The sequence below is a fragment of the Rhinatrema bivittatum genome, chromosome 11 (genome assembly GCF_901001135.1).
Source record: "Rhinatrema bivittatum chromosome 11, aRhiBiv1.1, whole genome shotgun sequence".
Taxonomy (NCBI): Eukaryota; Metazoa; Chordata; class Amphibia; order Gymnophiona; family Rhinatrematidae; genus Rhinatrema; species Rhinatrema bivittatum.
Window position 1 is genome coordinate 51,228,947 of NC_042625.1, and position 24,513 is coordinate 51,253,459.

Sequence of the window (24,513 nt, forward strand, 5' to 3'; positions counted from 1 at the left end):
GGATAAAACATTTAGTAAGTGTGAAACAGTTGTGTGAAGGCTGCCTCTTCCTCTACCATGCAAGGGCATGCCTTGTGTACTGCACAAAAGCAATACAGCAACTGGAGGTAAGCTGCATAGAGTGCTTACTTAAGAGGCAGCCTGCAGGAAATGTCTGCTGGGTAGGGAAAGTTAAACATACAATACTTTGATTACCTTCAAAACAAAAGCCCCACTCAGTCCCAGGATGTTAATACAGTATAAAAACAATTCACAAGCAACCACAATGGCACAATAATGCATCATCTTTACAAAAATAATCAGGCTTCAGGCACCCAAAACCAGGCAGATTCTCTTTACATGGTCAACACCTGCCCACCTTTTGTAAACTTATCATAAATTAAATGAAGTCTTGACCAATCATTTGCAAAAAAACAGCAGCTGGTCAAGCCGATCCCTTCTGCCTTGTCACTGAGAAACCTTGAAGAGGCCCTGGGTCCCTCTTGCTGGCTCTAGTCTGAATCAGTTCATTTCAATCCCTTAAAAGCAAAGTGATCAGCATGATCCAGTTAACAGTGCACTGCAGAGTAAGGCTGCACACATTTGGACTCTAATACAAGAAAGCAGGATAAGCTAAAATGAAATCTTCAAAGGGGAAACAATCCTAATTAGAGATTGTATGCAATTTGGTATATTTAAATAAGTTATACGACTAAAGAGGAAAACCTCTCCAGATACAGAGTTCTCGTACAGTAGCCCTTTTGCTACTCACAATCTGCAGAACATGTCACTTGAAAAGGGGGTGGGGTCCAGAAAAAAATTCACAGCTGTATCTTTTATAATTTTATGGTGCTTCCCTCTTCATTCCCCATATTGTTATATGGACATTTTTGACCCATTAGTGATGAGCAGATCGCCTTTAGAAATTTTAGTCCAAACTGTTGTAGATAAACACACAAAACTAAAAAGGAGGAGAGTGCCTTAGTTTTTAGTCCAGACACCTCTGCTCTCACTGGAGGCCTGCAAGCAGAGAAATACCTTCTCTGTGCAGAGAGAGGGTGCCACCAGGGTAGAGGCTTGTGCTGAACATCTAAACTGGTCACGGAACCTAGCAGTTCTCCACATTTCCTTTCATACTTCCAAATCTGCTCTCCATGAACTAGAGATAAAGGGATCTAGGCAGGAACTAACACACTTTGTAGCAGATGGAAATTTAGTGCAGTTGAAGTATTCAATGACATTTTTCAGTAGTAGTTCAGCATGATCATTCAGGGCTCAAAATGAAAGATTCAAAGCACAGCATCTTAGAGGAGAGGTTTCCAGGCCTGTACACAAATGCACAATGCAATAAGTTCAAGTCCCAGACCTGCATGCTGCACAGGGAATGCAGGACATGCCATATGATCTGTTCCAGTGCTATGAAACCAGACGCTGTGCACATTCAATAGCTGCTAATATTTCTTCAGGTTTGACACAACACTCTCCCTTTACTATTAACAGACTTTTCCATCGCTTAAAGGACAGTTCTTCAGAGTTAGCCACATTTTCAACCCATAAACTTTATTCTTAAAAGCTCTAAGGCAAGCATAACTTGTACAGTAAATCAGCTCTGCTGCCACCAGTTGTCCTCATAGGCCTAGATTATGCTCTGGCCAAAGAGAATTATTCAGCTTGTCTTAGCTACACATGGATTCTTCTTTCATCTCCTGGACCTGCTACCCCTCCTCCAAATGAATTTATGGCCGATGCAGGCTAAGATTGTCATTTGTTCGTGGACTCTCACCCATCACAGCATAGACTGGAAAAGCCCTGATCGCCCGTGTGATTTCACCGGCATTTTCTAGCAGATAGTCTACAAACATGTTCTAAGATGCAACAGCCTTTTGGACAAATACAGCTATGGTACAAGCATCAGGCAAACTTAGCCATGTGCATTCCAAATGTATGTTAATTTCAGAGCCACCAAACTGACTGCAAGCAGCAGGAAAAATGGGCAACACCCAGCGTGCCAGTGAGTTCTGTGCTGGTCTCTCCTGGGACGCTAACAGACAGAAAAAAGGAAGCAGCAGCAGGATGCGGAGAACCTTGCATCATTCATTTTCATCTGGATTCTGAGGATCAACTATTTTGACGTGTGTGAAAGGAAAGAGCCCTTTCCGGCCATTCACTTCTCCTTCCCACTGACCATTGATATTCATTCTTGTAACTTTCACAATGTCACCGACCTGTGAACAGAAAATGGAATTAGTAGACTGACCTGGGAAGAGAGTCTTTTCAACATCTTGCAAGCATCCAATCCATTTAGATTAGTAAAAACCCTTAAAAACCATTCAAAAACACTAAAGCCAGGTAGCTTTGACTGGAAGCAAGCAGCATCTGCTGATTTGTGTTGGTATGCACGTAACAGCACAAGCAAGAAGTTACTTTAAAATCTCGTAGCCCACAAAATCCTTCATTGTTCAAAGCGGATAACAGAAATTTACATACATATTAAAACATATAGTAACCAAACAATATATCATACTTAATCATAAAACTCATCCACAAGTTCAGTTAATACCAGGGCTGGAAAAATCCCAAGTGCCTAAAATGTGATGCCCAGCAAATTAAATTTATGGCTGCAGCTTGGCAAGCAGGGTAGCCAGGCATGGATGAAACAAGTGCTCTTCTCCCTCTCCCCTGATAAAAATCAGTCAAAGCAAGCAAAACAAAATGCCCTAAACAAAAATAATTTTATTTTTTCTTTGGTTAAGGAAAAAAAAATAATTTTCTTTGATGCCTAAAACAAAAAAAAAAAAACCCAAAACAAAAAAACATGAGTGAAAAATCAACTCCATTAAATGCAGATATTCAATGCAGGACTCTTGACTCATGGTACAATCTCTTTAAAACATTCACTATTTCCACAACTACTACTGTCAGCTTCCCAGAAAATTAAACAAATCAAGCAGCGGTTAAAACTCTAATAAGGTGACTTCATCCCTTATTAGAAATCATGTTGCTTCCCACCATGGCCTTGATCTGGATTTGAGCGCAATCTGTGATCCATATCTTTATGCTTGGAAAAAATGATCAGACTGATATGAAACAAAACAAAAACACAACAACTCACTCTAAATACAACATTGGTATATACTGTTTCCATTCTGTGCAGGCTGCTTTTACTGGACCAATGAATCAGCCACAGAGGAAATGCCCAAGCTTTCCAGAGCATATCTAACAAGGGGGCATGAGGCCCACAGATATAAAAAATGCATAGACAGAATCTTTGTAATATTTTTTTTAGGATATAGAATGAAAAGCTCTGCAATAATTCTGTTCCCACTTGTGCTTGCTCTTGGTAAGTTCATCATTTACATGCAATTCTGTGCTTCATCCTGGACAGGAGCTCCTTTGACACTTTAAAGAATACTTACTGCAAATATCCCATGTGAGCACCATTAAGGCCAATGTCACACTATAAGACAGAAGAGAAGGGTCTACCTCTGAAGCAAGGTCTCCTGCTATACAGTAACCAAAAATCTTATTTTCATAAGCCAATAAGCTTAAGAGGTGATGTAGGACCCTTTCCCAAGGTCCACCAATGCTGCAGAATCCCCATGGAGGCTAGAAAACTGCTTTATATAAGAACACAAACTGCCATAACTAGTTCAGACTGAGGGGCCAACAAGCCCAACAGTGGCCAATTCAGGTTACAAATACCAGACATGACCCAAACAGTAAATCAATTCCATGCTACTAATACCAATAATAAGTAGTGGCTATTTTCTAAGTCAACAAGATTAATAGCAAAAACTTGTCAAAACAATTTTGATACACAGCTATGGTAACTGCCTTAACTATAGCCTCTGGAAATGAATTCTAGAGCTTGTGTATGGTGTAGAAAATAATTTTCTCCAATTTGTTTTAAATGTGCTACTTGCTAACTTCATGGAGTACCCCTTAGTCACTGTATTATCTGAAAGAGTAAACCGAACATTTACTCATTCTAGTTCTTGTGATTTTATAGACCTCCAACATATCCATCCTCAAACATCTTCTCCAAGCTGAATGGCCCTAACCTCTTAAGCTGTCCATCCTCTATCATTTTCATCACCATTCCTTTTCCAGTTCCACTATTTGTGTTTTTGAGATGCACAACTAGAATTGCTCAGAGTACTCAAGGTGTAGTCTCACAATGGAGCAATAGAGAGGTATTATGACATTCTCTGTTTTATTCACCATTCTTTTCCTAATAATTCCTAATATTCTGTTTGCCTTTTTGACTGCTGGAGCACACTGAGCCAATGATTTCAAATGATTTCTTTCTTGAGTGGACACTCCTAATATGGAACCTACCATCGATCTAAAGTATGGGTTACTTTTCCCTATTTGCATCCCTTTGCACTTGTCCACCTTAAATTTAGTCTACCATATGAAAGCCCAGTCTTCCTGTTATTTATCACAATCTGCTTGTGATTTAACTCCTCTGAATAATTTTGTTACATAGGATTGTTCCAGTTTATGTAAGTACAATAAGTAAAACAGAATATCAAATATTCGTAAATTTAAAAAACTGGAAAATAAATTGTGCGCTAAATTTCAGCATACAGTTTTAAAACTCAGCATCTTTATTAGCGAGATAAAACTCAGAAGGAAAGGACCAGTCCAGAAATGTGAGAATGTGGTCTGTGCAATTAGCTCACTTCCTGCCTGCAAGCTGTGCAAGTAGGAGCAGTGCCAATGAAGGCATCGCCCCCATCACAAACAGAATACTTCAAGAACACACTGACCGGGCAGGAAATGAGTACTCTGTCCCACAACAAGACCAGGTCCTATTCTTCAGATACAGAAAAGCTTCCTTTACATACAAACACACAAAACTTCACGAACAGAAAATCTATTCCAAATACACTAATCTATGTCAAGTACATTTCCTTTGGATGAATAATTTTGCACAGTAATTCTCCCAGAACCACTTTACTAAAAACACAAAAGTTTCTCTTTTACTAGTCATAACATTAAAAGGTTTAGCAATATGCCCAGAAAAAAAGGTTTACACTGTCACTATCACTGTATTCTTCCATGCCCACCAGGTCTTGTTCCACCTCTGCGTATCAACATGTCTCAAGATCTTTTTCCAGTCTGCTCTCGTTTCTCTCCTCGCTCTAGCAGTACCTTCAATAGGATGGCAAGCATGCCAACTTTAAGACCCACCTGAAAGTTAATTTCCCAGAGAGCCATCCAAAACAAAAAGCAATGCCCTAAGACTTAATGCTGCACTGCTTCTACAAGCAACCCTGACTCTAACCTCTCCTGTATCCTCTTTCCATCCACTCAGACTGCAAGATCACTGAAGTGTATGTATATATATGCAAAAAAACCCCCAACAACAAAAAATGTTTGGGGAAAAAGCACTATTGTTTCTCATATAATTAATCTCAAAAAACTCTGTGATTTCATTAAAATAATTATGCTTTATTGAAAAATATACTTAATATCAATTTTGCTATTTTTTGTAAAACATTCCAACAATAAAAATATTTTTTATATATTAAATTGAACCTTAATAGCAATATCCACAATCATACAATCTTAAGCCCATCTCATATTTACCCTCAACTTCATACTGCCTCTAATCTCAATCTGTCCCTCGATTGCCCAAATAACACCAGAGAATGAATTTTTCAATATTACTGTTGGTCTTAAGTGAAAAACACCACTTCGTTTTTAAACCTATATGTTATGTATCATTATTATAACATTGATATGTTGTTATTAGAGACTAAGTCTTTAAACTTAGTCTCAAATAACTCTTTCTAGATGTTCAAATAGATTATTGTCAAATCCTCTCAGCGGTGTGTCCCACTTATATATTTTTCTTGTGTCCCAACAAGGGCCTTGTTTCGCCAGCCAGGCTTCTTCAGGGGATTAATTCATAAAGACCAGGTATCAACATAAGATTCTCTCTCCCATCTCGCGATTGTGTTATTACTGTAAAATGTTAGAACAAAACAATGTCACACATCAACCTACAGATTCCTACTAACGTGTGTACAATCTTACTCAAATCATTATAATACATACAACAGCTCTTTTTAATATATAAAAAAACATTATATGTAATAAGACAACATTTCATATTGTAAACTCGAAAATCATCCAAAATTTAAATATGTTAAAAAAATAATTATTTTGGAAAAACATTCATACTGAGCTCACTCCTACCTAAACAAAAAGGAGTGGGTCAGTAAAAGCATACCCGAATCACTATGGCCACATGGCTCTCCATGATTTAATAGAAATGTTCCCAGATTCAAGTGTACACTTATAAGAAATTAATTGAAAAGACCTTTCCAGCCTCCCTATCATATCTATATATATATATATATATATATCTATATATCTATATATATATATCTATATCTATATATATATATAAAAGATATCTTGGTGTTCTCAATAATAGCAACACAAACTCCTACTACCAGGCAGAATAGCCCTACTTATAAAAAGACAGCAGTTCACCACCAATGCATGTCCTAACAACAAATAAGCCTACATGCTAGTAAAATACCTCACTTCGGTCATACCCACAAGTACAGAAAGATGGAGACAAACTGGAATGGAAACCCAAAAAAGCCACTCTGCATGCAGTAAACAATTGGAGAAATGGAAAGAGAAATATAGCACCTAACATGGCACCAGGATCTGCAATAATGCACACAAACTAATTCGCACAGAGTTACACCTGCATTATGGCATGCACTGAAATGGAACAACCCTACCTATTAAAAGGCAACACTACAAATATTAAACCAGGCCCTAAATACCAATACACCTCCAATTAGGAAAACAGAAAAAGCCAAGCTGTTATAGATTCCCACATAAATAATTGTAACACTATATGAATAAATGTTTCAAGACAGCTGATGGACAGAACATCTAAATTAAACACACTGCAAACACTAATAACCCCCTCCAGCAACTCTCCTACTCCTTTCCCTTGCAGGCCACACCAGAAGCAGTAGTTGCTGAAGCTATCCTCATGGTCCTCTTCCTTAGGGACCACAACTAGTCTCTCCTGGTCTCCGGCAGCGGCCAGCACGCAACACACCGATTGAAAATTACTGGCATAGAAAGTGATGAAAGGAAGACCTACTGTCCCTTCTGTCTATCCACTTATTCCTGTCCACAATGCAAGGAAACATTCAAGCTGCTAGCCAGAGGATATCATGATTTAGCCAATTTGGTTTTTTTTCCCCTCACTGATTCTCTACCATCCTGAGAAGATGAGCATACAAGATCACACAGTCCAACACACAGCCTTCCTACCACCACCTTATTTCTTACCAGTAAGCTTTGTAATCTAATTGGCTACTAAAACTAGTGAGGCTGTCACATCCCCCTGATTCCTAGGTCTCATGGCCTTATTGGACAGCACTCAGCCACCACCAACCTGCTGGCACTGGTCCTATTGCTTTCCATGTTGCAGCCTGCTGGTACCAAACATGGCCTACAGCAGTGCTTCTCATCCCAGTCCTTGGGGCACAGACAGCCTGTCAGGTTTCCAAGATATTCACAATGAATATGCATGAAATAGATTTGCATATAATAGATGCAGTACATGCAAATCTCTCTTAGAAACATGACAGCAGAAAAGACCATATGGCTTAACTAATCGCCAATCCATCCAACTAGTTTAGTTTTACAATTCATTACTCCCTTAGATATCCCCCCTGTATTTCAGGCATCCTTAAATTCAAATACTGTTTTTGTCTCCACCACCTTTCCACTGGAAGGCTGTTCCATGCATCCAACACCCTCTCTGTAAAGAAATATTTGCTAAGTCTACTCTTTCATCCTCATCCCATGATCCCTCATTCTAGAGCCTTTGTTGAAACAAGGCTCCTTTGCATAGAAACTGGAGATATTTAAAAGTATTATATTTCCCCTATCTTGCCTTTCATACATATTCACTGTCGATATCCTGAAAACCTGACTGACTGAGTATGCCTACAGCATAAGAGCTCCATGCACTGACCAGCACTCAGTACCACTCAAGGGTTCCCTTGGGAGCAACTCGGTTTACTATTTTAGGGCCTATGAAATAAGGTGTGCTTGGCAGAGGGCAGAGTTTTATCTGCAGTTGCCTGCACTCTCTTTCGGGCCGATACAGTAAAAATCGCGGGGTAAAGCTAGTGCGTCGAAAACGCGCGTCCAAATACCGGAGTGCACTGTACTGTATCGGCCTGTCTGTGAGCAAACTATACCCAATGAAAAGTTTTGCTCACAAAAAATGAGTGTATTGCTTAGTGCCCTCGCGTAGAAACCCCATACTAAGAGGCGTCAGCTATTACTCCCCCAATGAAGAGAGGTACGCTGGTTTAATTCAGGTTTTTGTTTTTTTTAAAAGTGCTAGAAGTTATAGTGTCCAGTGCCATATTAATCCATGGGCAGAAGCAGGATTTCTGGTGTCATGACTTGTAGCCTGGACATAAGCCAACATCATATACTTTGGGCAGACAAAACATGTTTTCTGTGCAAAAATATGTTCTTTGTACACAAATTCTGTTCATGAGACTTCCTCAGCCAGAGTTAAAATGTGTACTGCATTGGGAGTTACTTTTTAAGCATCTTGAAAAACCGTGTGCTGAATTTCAGTACACAATATGCAAGTACATAAGATTTTCCATACTGGGTCAGATCAAAGGTCCATCATGTCCAGTATCCAAGGATAAGAAGTAGATTTCTGCAACTCCACCTGAACAATGGTTTGTGGACTTTTCTTCCAGGAACTTCTCCAAACCTTTTTTTAAATGCAGCTACTTTAATAGATTTCACCACATCCTTTGGTAACAAAATCCAGAGCCTAATTATGCATTGAGTAAAAAAGATGCTATTAGTTCCCCCCCCCCCAATTTAAAATTTGACTTGCACAACAAAATAAGATAAAAGCCTTCCATAAATTGAACTACATTTTTCAAGAAGAAAAAGAAAATTCCCTCCCCTCATGCCAATAAACCCTAGCATACACAGGAGTAAATCAGGCACAACATCCCCAGATGCAAACCCCCAGATTCCAGGTAGAGAGGACTACAACAAAAGGATTAGAAAAGAATGCAATGGCCCAGAATAAATAGCAATAGCTTCAACACCCAATCAAGGATCGTAAGGCATCAGGTGAACTATAAGTGACGGGAGAAAAACTAAAACCAGGATAGGTCAAGGAACAGAAGACAGATGCCTGCCATCTTGCATAAGGCCTCCAAATCTTCCAAAAAGAGGACAGTTGGCTATGGAGAGAAGATATAAAGAATGCCATTCGATAATGATTACATAATCTGTGAAGAACATCCAGAACAAAGGAAAAGCTTTCTTGTTCCCCGAAAGCAGTCAGTTCGAAACGGGCTGCAATGTACACTTGTTGGCAAAATCTTTGCTATTTATTCAGTCTCCTGATCGGGATATTAAGCAAAACATGGCAGGTATCGAGTGCAACTTCCTCGTCCATGACCTGAGATCCAATCTGTGACTTGTTTCCGTAAATCCAAGATGTGTGCCTTTCCACCAAATGTAAAAGAAATTTCCCATTTCCCCACATTTTCTCCATCAGATATCCTCCACTGCGGGGTACACAGTGTGCATGTTTACTGAAGTCAAATACCCGCAATACAAAATTTAATACAAGTTCTCCTGCAATGAAGTCGGAGATAGAACATTTACTTACATACAAGGCGGCTAGATCCCATTCATTTGTACTCAGGGTTGCCCCTAGATCTGTCTCCCAGGCATGTATATGTTTAAATTGTTCAGTAATTTCCTTATTAAGCAGGTTATATTTTTTAGAAACCAGACTCCACAATTTATCCACATTATCACAATTATGATCAAACAAAAGTCTGCCCCTCCCTAGTGCTGAAATCAAATACTGGGAGGATACAAAATGCTGCACCTGGGCAAAGGCCAAGAAGTTAGTACAATTTCTAAGTGCCCTGTGACATAAGGCTGCCCTTGAAAAGCAGATGTTCAAAACCACCACCACCACCACATCCAAAAGGGCCACCTAGTAAGCTCATGGTGAAAGTAACACTGTGAAAAAGATGGGACAGGTAAAATTATCTCCCCTTACCCACCAATTTGGATTTCCATTGAGCTCATACCTTATGGCGTTAAGAGTAAATAACATTGTAGAGGCCAAGTAGATTTAGGTTTCCATGGGAGAGCAGACAGAGGCATTAGACCAACCATCAATTGCTCAATTGTCACCTATTGTTTTTTTTAGAATCATTCCTATAAATTTTTCTTCAGTGCAGTAAGTCGGAAGGCAGCAAAATACCAGTATATTTTAAGGACCCCCAATCCCTCCTCTAACCTTAGGTTGGAACATTACCAGCCTAGACACTCTCGGAGGTCGGCATTTCCAAATAAAATCAAACACTTTTTTCTGCTAGGTGCATAGGATAGCAGCCAAGATATAATTGGTAGAGTTATGAAAAAATATAGTAGATAAGGCAATATATTCATTTTTATGATGGCAATACGTCCCAACCAAGAGAATTTTTCTCTATGCCATAGTTCCAAATCTCTATCAATTTCCTTTAGTAAGGAGGCATAATTCAAAGAAAATAAATCTAATGTATGGCCCAATACGAACTTCTAAATATTTAAGGAAAGTCTTAGCCCATTTAAAGGGGAACTGCAACCTCAACGAACGAGCTTCAGAAACTGGCAGATTAACATTTAGAATTTCAGATTTATTGTAATTAACCTTAAAGCCAGAAATCACATTAAACTGATCTAATTTGGCAACTATTCCAGCTAGTGAGTGAACAGGGTTGGTTAGTGACCATATCATTGGAAAATTATACTGTAAATCCCCTACTCTCACCCCTTCAATCTGGGAGGACAGACACACTTTGGGACCGATGCAATAAAGTCACGTAGAAAGCAAGCACTGAACAGTTAGCGCCCGCTCTCTTAACACACTCCAGGCACCCTCAAGGTGGGGTGACATGCAATATTTAAATTAGGGGGTTGCATTAGCAAGGAGGCCCTAGGGTCACTTACACGACCCTAGCGTCTCCTTGCTAACGCGAACCCAATCTGTTTTCGTGACTGCCGTATGCCGGTCACAAAAAACTATGCTGAGTTTAATCGGCGTTTTTTCCTTACTGGCGGACAGCCACGAAAACAGACGCTGATAGACCCGGTGTCTGTTTTCCTTACCGGCAGACGGCAGTTATGAAAATTGACGCCAGGTCTACCGGCGTCTGTTTTCATGGCTGTCAACTGGTAGAAAACAGACGCCAATAAACTCTGCGTCTGTTTTCGTGATGGGACCGATTGTCTTTTTTTTTTTAATTTTTCATCCTACTTAATATCACAATGATGTACTTTTTTTTTTTTTGATGCGCACAGCTTTTAACGCCTGCTCCAGGCAGGCTTTAATAGATGACAGTGAAACGTGCATCAGATGCACTTTTTTTTGGCATCAAGAGTGAATGCCTAATAGCCTCATTCATATGCATTTGCATGTGATGAGCGCTATTAGATTCCCTCCGTGTTGGACGAGCATTGAATACGTACTAATCCCCTTATTGCATTGATTAGCGCCTATTCTACCCGTGACCGACCACAGGTTAACAGTGTGCTCGGCTGAGAGCACTGTACTGCATCGACCCCTTTAGCACAGGGCAAGGGTAGTGGGAATAAATGAAAACTTTGCCTCATACCTCTTCCCACCTCAAAATGTTCCCCGTAGGTCCCCCCTCCCCCATTTACTTTCACACATGCCTTTGGAGCGTCAGAGACTTATAATCCATTGCAGGAGGGTCCAAAACACTTCTTTGCCAATGTCTTAAAAAGGAATGACCAATGCACCTATCGAACACCTTTTTTAGATTCATAAATAAAGAGAACATACTCTCTACTGACCCACCAAAGCAGATCAACAATTTTACAGACATTGCCTGCAGCCATGCGATTCAGAATGAATCCAACCTGATCCGTGTGAACCAAGTTGGGAATAACTCTATTCAATCTCTCGGCCAGAACTCTGGCAAAGATCTTGAGTTACAGATTAACGAAATTGGCCTCTAGGAGCCACTCAGATGGATCCTGGCCCAGCTTCGCAATGACCAATATGCCTGCAACGTTGGATTCAGTCGGAATAGATCCCCCATCTCTTATACAGTTAAACAACTCCATTAAAAGGGAGCTACTAAGATGTGGGAGAACTTCTTGTAATAGGCCTGGTGATTTGCCAGATTTCAATATTTTAATAACCTGTAAAACCTTGGGAGCACTGATTGGACTGTTCAAAAATTGCCTTTGCTCGCAGGTAAGGGATGGCAAAGAAACCATGGATAAGTAACAGTCAATATCCACATCATCTATGCTCGCATCCCTTTCATATAAGGAGGCATATAACAGAGAAACACTGATATCCTTAGTCGAGGTACATACTTCATTTTGAAAATTCTTAATTTTAGCTATGGAACCCTGAGCAAATAGGGCTTTCAATCTCCTGGCTAAATTCCACCTGGCCTTCAAAATAAGCTTGTTTGGTGAGCTTAAGATGGACAATGAGATCGTTTTACAGGGACTTAAGCTCTGACCTCACTAACGTCAATTGCATGAAAACAGATGTAGACAGAGTTCGCAATTGCAGGCGAGGTAATTCAGTAATTTTACCTAGCAGACATTTCTGCTGTTTCTCTCCTGCTTGCAAAACAGCGAGCAGGAGAGAGAGAGAAACAGCTCCTGCACAACAGCTTTGGAACAGTCCCAAATCGTACTCACCGGAGTTGTCACACGATGAATTAGAAAATATTCTTACATCTGCTCCTGCAGAGAACTACAAAAAGATTTGTCTTTCAACAAGTTTTCATAAGGATGTCAAAATTTTGGGCCAGTGTCTATATCCTGAAGATAAATATAAACCCATACAGGAACATGATCTGACCATGTAATATTGCTGATGTCGGCACACACCACCCTACTCTGCAGTAACTTGTCGATTAAATAATCAATGCGAGAATAAGAATTATGAGGAGAGGAGAAAAAAAAGTACAAGTGCACGATTTGGGTTTTCTCTGTCTCCAAATGTCTAAACTCCATCGGGTCATCATAGAAGAGAGCATGTTCCTTAACTTCTGCAAGGGCCTAAAGGCCTGATGAGAAGCATCAAGCTTCAGACACCTTGTAAAATTAAAGTCCCCACCAAGCAACAGGAACTCTTCTACATGGGTCAACATGATGTCCCCCAGGGAACATAAAAAAAAACAAAAAAAAAAACGACAACTGATCACTACTGGGTGCGAAAATAGTAACAATCGTGAATACATCTCTACCAGCTCTATTTAATCAATAGAAATCTGCCATGGGGGTCTGCCAGTTGTAACATAAGATCAAATACAAGGTGGATTGAAATTAAAATGCCTACTCCCGTTAACCTCGCTACTAGATACTGGTATGGGAAATCCTTAGAAAATAAAACCCGCTCATGTCTTTCTTAAATGTGTCTCCAGAAGCAATGTAATGAATACCTTATGATAAGATAATTCCTGATTAAGTTTTCGATGGGTGTTAAGGGCCTTAACATTGAGAGAGGATTCAGATAGCCATTTAGAAAGAGAAAATGTTACATCCTTTATAGTAGAGGTTGCAATAACCACACATTTTGGACCTTTTCTCTGGCTGCAGAGCAAGGCCTCTTCTGCCACCGGCTGCGGGGAAAATGTTGGCAGCACCACAGTGACTTCTTTGGCCGCTGGATCATCCTTTTGCTGGTGGAGAGTGGAAACCCCACCAGCTTGTCGCTGTCCACGCCACCACCACTGCAGGTTTTCCTGCCACCAGAGTTTGCCTGAATGAAGCATGAGGCGACTGTGGCAGGAAGGTTTCAGGGGACAATTTTGCCACCTGAAGCGGCCGCCTCACTCTACCTCATTATAGAACCGCCCCTGCCTGCTGTGGCTCCCCATCAGCAAACAGCTCCCTTTCTGACTTAGGTTTTTCTTTTTGTACATTTGTTGTTCCTTCAAAGGGAAAAGCAACAAAAAGGAGGGGGTGGGGGTGGGGGAACGGGACAGAGCCAAGACGTAGAGGAAATAGACTCCAAGGCACTTGCTGTAACCAAAAAAAAAAAAAGGGAGAGAGGTTTTTTTTTTGACTTAACAGGCACAGGTTTTCTTGGACCCTTTACAAGCTAGGGCATGAGGGTCCCTAAAGAGAGATTGGATCCTACCCTAGAAGCCTCTTAGCAGGGAAGAATCCACATGGGAGGCAGCTGCACTGGAAAAAGTTACACCTAAGGGTATTTGTCCTAGGGGTTCTTTAGGTTCAAACTAGGCTGGGGCAGAACCCTAGCTCTAGAAGCTTCTTGCAATCCACTGACACTTGTCCACAGCTGCTCAACACAGACCACTGGAAAGGTCAACCAAAGGGTGAAGTCATCAATGCGGTGGGCCTTCTATCTACCGCAGCTGAGGAACGAGAAATTAAGTGTAATGGACTGGTCTAGCAGGTGAAAAGTGCACAATGTATTTAAAAAAGTTTGAATGCTTAGGCTTGACAAACAGCTGATGCAGGAGAAAATAAAAATTGTGCACAGGGCTATGTCCAAAATGTTGGGAAGCAAAATAATAAATAAAAGGAAAAGAAGCAAAATCTATTTAAAAACTAAACTAAATAGTCAAAACAAGTCAGCCAAACAGCAAAAACACCCATACTTTTTCCGGTCTGCTAAGATTTCTAAATAGTTTTACATTCCCACAAGAATATATGAACTAAGAATAGCTCTCTTCAAACACCTTAAGCACTAAACATCAAGTAATGACTTCTTAGGCCTTACAGAAGAACTCACAAACCCAGAAGAGTTCTGTTCAGCTCCGTGGGTGCACTGGTATCCAGGTTTGCAGGTGCGTTACCATTTCCATACCCTGGAAAAAATATACCAGCTTCCACACTTTAGTGCTCTTCTGCTTAGTACTTTGTCATATATTGATAACACCTTTTAGGAAACACAATGTTTTTCAAAGAAAAAAAAAAAAGGTTAACTACTGTACTTTGAAATGAGTCATTTTTCAGCAGGCAACAGTAAATGTAGCCCTTACACCACACCCTACCAGGCTGTCTGGATAAATTTAGTTGCAGGATTATAGTATCCTGCAGTCACAGCAGGAATCCAGAGCCCCAGGGAGTAAAAGCTATAACCAAGGAATGCCAAACACTATTTATCACTCCCAGTCCTCCATACCTGGGTCCACCATTTATTTCCAGTTGACTCAGACCAGAGAAGTGTGTGTCATTTCCTGTCCAACTCTGGGTTTCTTGTAATATTTGCTAGTACTTTATATCCAAGGAAACAGTTACCAAGTGAATCATTAACTTGTTTTGACAAGTTTGTGCAGCTCAGGTTAATTTTATATAGAATCACATGCAAACAGTTTGGAGTAGACAAACTTCAGGGTAGCAGAAAAACTGGATAGCTCTTCTCTCCCATTAAACAATGAGCCAGCACCTCCAGCAATATGGATTAGCCCTCATAAGAGGAAGCAGAGCACCTATTAGCTTACAGTCTTCTCAAATTATTTCTGTATATAAAATTGATAAGAGGTTCTTTCCTGGTTCATCAAATCTCTTTCAAATATTCCCATCTGCTTCAGAATGGTAATTCTGTTCCTCTTCTAGCTTGGGATCAGACGTTTAATTCCAGAAGGTTGGTTAATTAGCAAGTATTAACAGGCACAGGGCGGAGCTCCACTGCTGTATTATCTCAAAAATGAAACTTGTTATGCAATGTTTTCAGGATTTAGAGGTCTCAACTGCTAACACTAACCTACTTGTCTCCCCTCCCTGTTACTAATAAAACCACAATATTATAGTAACCACTACAACTAGTTTAGAATTCATCAGCAAGGATTTTGTCAGGCACACGAATGCATGGTTCTGGTCTCATTGCATTGGTAACCAGTTAATGGTGAGTACAGTACAAACTGGCTGGCTTGATACACAAACTATTCTACAGTGATACTGCTCTTTGCGCTAATGCCATGTTATATATTTATAAATCATGCAATTTGCTAGCCACCAATAAAAATCTGTTGGAGATCCCTTCAGCAAAAATAGCTCATTTTGACCTAACCAGGGAATGGACCTTTTCAGTAGCTGGTCCAATATTTTGGAATTCTCTTCTGGAGAATATAAGAACACTAGCCTGCTCAAAATAATTTTAAAAGGCAACAAAAGGCACGCTTATTCTTACAAGCATTCATTTAGGTTCCATCATATAAATGTAAGATATAACATATCAGGGTTGTAGTAATGTTTAGTATTAAACTGCAGACATGGACTCTTTGTGCAAGTATGATACTGGTCTTTTTATTCTTGATATTTTTACTATTTTTGGCAGTGTACATTATATGCTGTGTTTTCTGTTTATGGTTTTACTATGAATGTTTTATTATTTGTACTCCGCCTCAACCTTTGTTATGAGTGCGGATAAAGAATCCTTTGAAATAAATAAAATAAATGGCAAGAAACAAGAAAATATCTGGACTTGGGTTCTGGAATTCATGGTAGGTAGGAAGAGGTCAGTTACACAGTGACATCCCCATAAACAGCAATGGATCCGTGCACTCAGAAACAGTAGGGCGACATCTGGCTCAACCAGTCTGCCCTTCTGAAAAAGTGTCTAAATTCCCAGATGCAACCCAACACCAACTACCCTTACATTTTACCTGCTCTCTGATGGCCTTCAGCATCTCCACTAGTAGACCATTATAAACCTTGCTTAATACAAGACCAATACTTAAGCCAAGACCCAGACCCCCTTCCATGTCTTATCACCAGGTTTTGTCACAATCTGCCAAGAATCGTAAGCCTGTTATAAAATCTTGCCTTAAGCTTTTTTGAAGCCTGATGCTGTAACCACTTAATTTAGTGTTTTAACTGCCGTTCTATGCAAGTTACTCAAATGCCTTCTTGGAAACCGGATAGTCATCCCATTGGTGTTTTGGGTTGTAACCATCTCTCTTCCATGCAGGCTACTCCAGTGCTTCATTGCCATCCTCTTGCCACTAGGAAGAGTTTATCCCACGCTTTTTAAAATTCAGTTAACATTTGATTCCACCATCTCCTCTGTGACAGCATCTGTCACCCTTTTCATAAGAAAATATTTCCTGACCTTGTTTCTAAGTGTCCTTGGAGCTTCATATCATGAACCCTAGGGCTCTGCAACTTCCTTTTTTTTTTTTTTTTTTTTTTTTTTTAAATGAAGAGTCTACTTCTAAGGTATCTTTTCAAGAAGATATTTTTGGGTCATTAAGTCATTTCATGGCTTAATGCAGACCCCCCACATCATTTTGGTTGTCCAACTCTGGACTACTTCTGGGCCTCTATGATTTCTGAGAAGAAAGCTCTAGAAATACATACAGACCTCCCCAACAACCTGCACAGTGGCATGACAACCTTTTTACCTGCTTCTGGAGAGTCCTTCAGCAGTAGTCAGGTTTTTTTTTTTTTTTTTTAATTGAATGTTAAATATTTTTATTTTTTTTAACATTCAAAAAAGTGTGGGTTATCCTGTCAAAAATACAATTAAAAGTAAACCACTGAAGTTAGAGTTCTGATGCCTTTTGAACATTTAAAGCCGTAAGCTTTCAGAACTTCTGAGGTTCTGTTCTCAGGTTGTTTCCTTTTCTGCAATTATGCTTTGCCAGGTACATGTGACCTGGATTGGCCACTGTTGGAAACAGGATACCAGGCTTGATGGACCTCTGGGCCCATTTAGTATAGCATGCCTTGTGTCATGGACAACCCACCAACCGAAAAAAATAGAGCTAAGACACCTGTCAAACTCAGGAAGACAAGCAACTATTTTGCAAGAAGATGCCATGTCACAAAAAAAACAAAAAAAATGGCCATATTTCTGATAGGTGGAGAGGAATTTGTATCAGTTAATGCTCATGCTCAACATCCAATCTGCAGTCTCTTGGCAAGAATGGGCTACAAACTATATCATGTGAAAGCACTACAAGTCATATTTCCCACTTCCAACCCCTCCAACCTTTATTTTAGCCATACCTTTATTAAATAATCTTATTTATTCAATGGGATTGAAAAGTGAGAGCACTTCTGAGATTCCCTTGAAACAGTGATCAGGTTTGCGAGTATATAATGGGCATGCAGCCAGTGAAGTACACTTCTTGCACATCTAGAGTATTGTCTGCAATTCTGATCCCACATCTCAAAAAAGATGAAGTAGAAAAGGTATAGAGAAGAACCACCAAAATAAGGGGAATGGAATGGCTTCCCTAAGAGAAAAGGGTAAAGCAGTTAGAGCTGTTCAACTGGAGAAGAGACTGCTGAGAGAGAGTACATAATACAGGTCTATAAAATCATAGGTGGAATAGAATGAGTAAATGTGAATGTTTACTTTAAAAAAAAAAAAAAAAAAAGATAGGAGACACTCCATGAAGTTAGTATGTAGAAGATTTAAACTGGAGAAAAATGTTCACTCAATGCACAATTACGCTCTGAAATTCATTGCTGGAGGATATAGTAAAGGCACTTAGCATAACTAGTCAAAAAAAAAAAAAAAAAGAGTTTGGACAAGTTCCTGGAGAAGTCTATAAACTATTAACCAGACAGACTTGAGAAAAGACACTACTTATTCTTGGGTTTTAAGGATCCCAAATAGCAGCATGGGAATTGCCAGATACCTGCGACTTAGATTGGCTACTGCTGGAAACATAACATCCACATACATGGCTTGGGATGTTAAGTGTTCCTTCATTGTATAAATTCAGACCAAATAACCTGACAAACGTTTTTAGAAAAAGGCCTCTTACCTCCAGTGCTAGGGCAGTCTTGTCATATGCACATGGTACTCTCTTCTGAATAGCCTTAGCGTAGACAGGTCCATTCTGTATTGATGGAAGAGGGCTGACCACAGCTCCAGGTGTGCTGGATAAAGTGGGCAGGGGACTTGGTGTTTGAGGCTGGGCATAGGCATGGGCAGGCTCTGGAATTCCATAGCTATTGGAATTCCTGCTGGCAGGTTTGGAGGATCTGATTAACTTTTCTACGTAAGGGACAGGAATCATCCCCACATGACCATCCTTGTTCCGGGCACTCCACCATTGTTCTTCTGGCTTTTCCACAATTACCAGTATCTCACCCTTCTTAAATGCCAGGTCCTCGGCATCATTTCCACAGAAGTCATACAGAGTTCGAACATATTCCAAATTTTCCTCAGACAGTGGCATGTTTGGAATTGCCCCACATCCCATCGGTAGGCTGGGGTACCTAAAAACACAAACAAACAAACAGTTTTCATTCTCCACCGAGAAAATATCAATAAATATTTGGCCTGAATGTTAATTCCCAACAGCAGTACCATAGCTGGATTAGATTAAATGTTACTACTGATAATATCAAACTGAAAATAGTCTTCTGCCACTAGCACACAGGAAATGTTAGGACATGCACAGTCAATCCCACCTTAACAGGGAAGAAACTCTAAACTAATTCCCGTTCTTGAAATAGGTGCAAAACCCTCACATTATAGACAGTGTATCCTGGCACAGAAATGTCATGTACCCAGAAAGGATTCTGTGTATACATGAAGTGTTAACATAAGTTTAGTCTGATCCTTATTTTCAGCCCAATTTTCATGAAATCTGATATAGCTGTTCACATTATCAGAAACAATATCCCCATCCATGGGCAGATTTATGAGCCGCAGAATTGTATTTCTTATGGTACTTCTCGCTCCCAATCATAAAGAATAATATTTACCCAAACTGAATACCTTAGAACTGAGAAAGCTACAAGTTTGCCTTGGTGTGGCAGAAGTGACACTGCATCTTCTTACACTGAAAATATCTCTCCAGGGACACATACCCAGGAGGGAAGGGGTTAGGAAGCCATTGTAGTTGGCAATTTGAGCATTAGGAATGTAGATAGCTGGGTGGCTGATAGGCATGACGATCGCTTGGTACAAAGGAGGCAGACCTCACATGTTACCTATATAGGATTTTAGAAGGTGCTGGGGGTGGAGGAAGTCTGCTGACATGGTACATGTGGGTACCAGTGACATAGGAAGATGTGGAAGAGAGTCTCTGGAAGCCAAATTTAGAATTTTTAGGTAGAAAGTTAAAATCCAGAACCTCTAGGAAAGCATTTTCAGTAATGCCCCCCATTCTACATGAAGGATCTTAAGAAACAGGTAAGCTAGTGTAGGGTAAGTGCAGTGATGATGATAACAATGACTAGGGAAATAAAAAGATAATTTTTTCAAATTGTCTAAAAAAATTTTTAAATATTTATTAGGAGGAAGAACATTGGTGTAATAGATGCACGCATTCATATGGTACATGTTTTTGTTCTAAGGTTTCCGGTAATGCTGAGATTTGGGCAGTGAAGTTGAGATTCATGATTGAAAATTATTATGTGAACAAAATCCCCTGAAGAAACCAACGGGAGAAACAGGAGCTTCCTGTCGGGATAAGATTAAAGAAATTGCAATATCGATTGTGTTGGGATACAAGTTATGAATTTCATGAAAATGAGAACGGCAATCTAATAAGGAACTCAGATGGGATATAAGCAAAGAGTATTGTAATGTTCATTATGTTAGGATGTAACTTATGAAATATGAAAATAATAAGGGTAATCTAATAAGGAATTCTAATTATAAATGATTGTTTACAATAGTAAAGGAAACTTGTGTTAAATATAACAGAGGTAGAAATTGGGATATTTAATAAAAGAGGAGTATGTTTACATTGTAAATTAGGGAATGTTGCAATAGTATTGTTAAAGTGTAACAAGTTTGTATTGTCAGATTTTAATAGTTTATTGTTGTGTGAGTGAATGTGGTGTGTATGGGTGATATAAACAGATATGTGTTATGTTTTTAAAGGTTTGTTAAAGAATAAAAATTGAAGATAAATTTCATTGAAATACACGGGTATATTGTTTACAATCTTCTGGACCAGCCTATTTATCAAAGGCTAGAGTGAAAATGCATACAGCAGGGTACCATGGTGCCACTCCTGAATGAGAGCATCTATGCCTACGGTTTTTGGGTCCCACCGGCGATTGAAGAAGTGTGAAACTTTTGTGCTGTTGAGGGTCTCCAACAAGTCTAGATCTGGTAGGCTCCAGCGGTCCACCAAGAGTTGAAAGGCCTTGCCTGCCAGCTCCCATTCTCCTGGATCCAAGTTTCTCCTGCTGAGGAAAATAGACTCTGATGTCCTTTCCAGCAATGTGAGAGGTGGATATGCCTAAGAGATGCTGTTCTGCCACACTATGAGCACATCTATCTCCTCTGACACCTGTTGACTCTTGCAAGCCACTGTTGTCACATTGTTGGACATTATCCGGACAGCCCAAACATCTAGCTGCTCGGCAAGCTGCAGACAAAGTAACCGAACTGCACGTGCCTGCAGTCTGTTGATGTTCCACTGTCGCTCTACTGCATTCCAGCACTCTTGTACCACCAGCTCCTGACAGCGAGTGTGAGTACCAATCTGGCATATTCAGGGAAATCCCCTTCCTGAGATGATCCGCCTGTAGCCATCAGTCCAACCAAGACCTCACCTCTAAAGGGAGGAACAGCCTCACTGCATAGTTCTGCAACTGCGGACTCCATCGAGAAAGCAACGCATGCCAAAGAGGGCGCGTGTCCCCTCACCCAGGGAACAACTTCTAATGCGGCATCCATCATTCCCAGGACCAACAGATAAGACCACATGGTCAGACGAACAAAATTCTGCAGGGATCAAACTCGCTCCATTGTGTGCATCCAAGACTCCGGAAGAAATAATCTGCCCTGCCTTGTATTGAATCAACCCCCAAGATACTCCAAGATCTCAGGCAGCTGTAAATTGCTCTTGGCTGGATTCGCCACCTAGCCTAGTTACCGTAGTAAGGAAACACCCTGCAGGAAGCACAAATTCTCTCTTCCAGTTCTTGGCCTGAATCAACTAAACGTGCAGATAGGAGTGAACTAGAATGCCCTCCTGGCAGAGAGCAGCCTCTATCACCACCATGACCTTGGTAAAGGTTCTGGGCACGGTGGTTAGCCTGAAAGGCAAAGAAACTGGTAATGATCCAGAACAGCAAACTGGAGGAACAGCTGATATTCCTGACAGATGGGAATAGGCAGATATATCTCTGTCAGCTTCAGAGACACGAGGTACTCCCCTGTTTGTACTGCCATAACAGAATGCAGTTTCCATCCTGAAATGCATGACTCGTAAATGTCGGTTGATACCTTTGAGATCCAGTATGGGCCGAAATGTCCCTTCCTTCTCAGGCATGAAAAAATAAATGGAATAATGGTCTGTATTTCACTGCAATTCGGGAACGAGAATCACAGCTTTCAGGTGCAACAGTTTTTGTAATGTCACTTCTACTTCTATCCGAGGGAAGTTGCATGGAGCAACCATAAAGGCATCTGGAGGAATGCAAAAAATTCTACCCGTCCCGAACCACTTCAAGAACCCATTGATCCTAAGTAATCTGGACCCACCTGTGATAAAAACAGGAAAGGTGGCCACTAATCTCCTGAGAGGTTCCACCTTCAGGGAGAAAGGACTGAAACCGGCAGAAGGGACAGAACCTCTGGGAAGAACCTCCCTTATAAGGCTGAAAACACTGGTAGTCTCAAGAGCAGCCACTCACCCAAAAAGATCAGGCAACGGGTTTGTCTTCTGGCGAATCGAGGAACCTGGGTCTCTCCCCATTTACTTGCCATTTTTTTCCAATTCACTACCAAAACAAAAGCAAGCTCTAGAAGGGCAGCTTAGAAAGATTGGACTTCAAAATTGAATCCGCTGACCACAGCTGCCACCTGGCTACAATAATTGAAGCAGCTACTCTGGCGGCTGTGCGAACCAAGTCAAAACTCACATCAGCTGAGAAGTGGTCTCCAGATCTACCATAAGTCCAAGATCCGACACAGCGCTACTAGATTCTTGACAGATGCAAGGTAGCCTGAGCTACCAAGATGCAACAAGAAGCAATTTGTAAGTTCATTGTCACCGCCTCAAGTTTTGCTTTAGAATAGCCTCAATTCTTCTATCCTGAGCATCCTTTAATGTCGCACCTCCCTCTCCCGGGATGGTAGTACATTTTGTACAGAACACATCTGTAGGGAAACACGACTGCTCTCTGGCTTGCAAATCCAAGGGGTATAAACCCACCAAGCCATGTCCTCCTTTAAAGGACGCCTCTGGCACACTGCATTCAAGATCAATCAACTCCTACATTGCATCCAAGAGGTAAAAGAAACAAGAAGCCTTGCATAAAGGTGACCAAAATGGGATCCTTCTCCTACATCCCCAAGGAGTCAGTCCCAGCCACTCCAAGTGTCTTAAAGGTCAGAGATCAAGCTCAGCAATTCATCTCAAAGAAACTGAGAAGAGTTCTATATGGCTCCAAATCTTGGGGAATGTCCCCTTCTTCACAAGGAGAGCCACCAATGGTATAATCTTGATCCACCTGCATTCAAGCCTTATCAAACTGCACTGCACCATGTCATCTGACCATGGAGACAGGCGGAGGAGCACTCAGAGCGTACGGACTTATGTTGGTAGGTACTGCAGATTCAGAAGACCAGCCCTGTGGGAATATCTGCAATCCCTGGAAGAATTCCATTCAGGGAAAGGACAGGTCCATTCCAGGCTATAGGCCCGCACCTGACGGCTTCAGAGCCAGTTTCCCCTGACTTGGCCCGTGGATCAAACAAGGGAAGGGACACCCCCATCTTTTCGCTCTCAGTCCAACTCCCTTCAGACCAAGGAGATGACCATTGCTGGCAAAATTAGAAAATGGTAAATTTCTGAGCATCCAGGCAGTGCTAACACAGGCTTAAAAAAAAAAAGCTGAATGAATATGCTGCATGCCATATCAGGGCCAAACAGCTCAGTGATTAGGCTTCATCACCGCAGGTGCTGTGGTTTGTAAGGCATGCAGACTGACAAAAGCTCACACCTAGAGTACCAGTGCGCATCAGCAATGCTCAAAATGGATGCACAAAAAATGTCCATCCACGTACACGTGCCTAGGCTGCTCATTCAACTAGACGCCCAAGCTGGGCACCCAATATGGACATTGAGGAAAATGCCTAAGCTGGAAACACAAATAGGTGTCCAGAAGGAAGAATGCCTAAACAGGACATACATGAGAGAATGGATACGCAGAAGAGTGCCGACGGTCCGCAGCAAAAAGCGTGCAGTTACCTCACAGCCTACCACGTGCCAAAAGAGGGAGAAGCCTGGGAGCGGGGCCTAGTCAAGTATCTGCTCCCTTGTGCCTATACTACATCCTCACCTCACAGACCTCCTCAGAGATAAGAGCATGATAGTCGAATGCAGAGGAAACAGACCCTTTTCTCCTACTTTATGATGACTTTTTTTTTTATAAAGTAAAAAAAAAAAACAACCTTTTGCGTTCAGCCCTCCCTGGCTCAGTGCAGAAACTGGTCCTGGCTATGGGAGGGGAGAGGGCTGAAGCCTTCACTACCAAGCTTCTCTCGGC

General features: G+C 40.8%; 1 protein-coding gene across 1 annotated transcript in view; it reads right to left on the reverse strand.

Moving 5' to 3' along the window:
• Window positions 1-235: 235 nt before the first annotated feature.
• Window positions 236-24,513, reverse strand: part of CRKL (CRK like proto-oncogene, adaptor protein) — a 30,864-nt gene continuing 6,586 nt past the window's right edge. The window contains exons 2-3 of the mRNA XM_029570926.1: window positions 18,816-19,272; window positions 236-2,204 (exon numbers count right to left, since the gene is read on the reverse strand). Coding sequence (XP_029426786.1) covers window positions 2,070-2,204; window positions 18,816-19,272 — 592 coding nt within the window. The 3' untranslated portion in view covers window positions 236-2,069. The remainder of the gene's footprint in view (window positions 2,205-18,815; window positions 19,273-24,513) is intronic.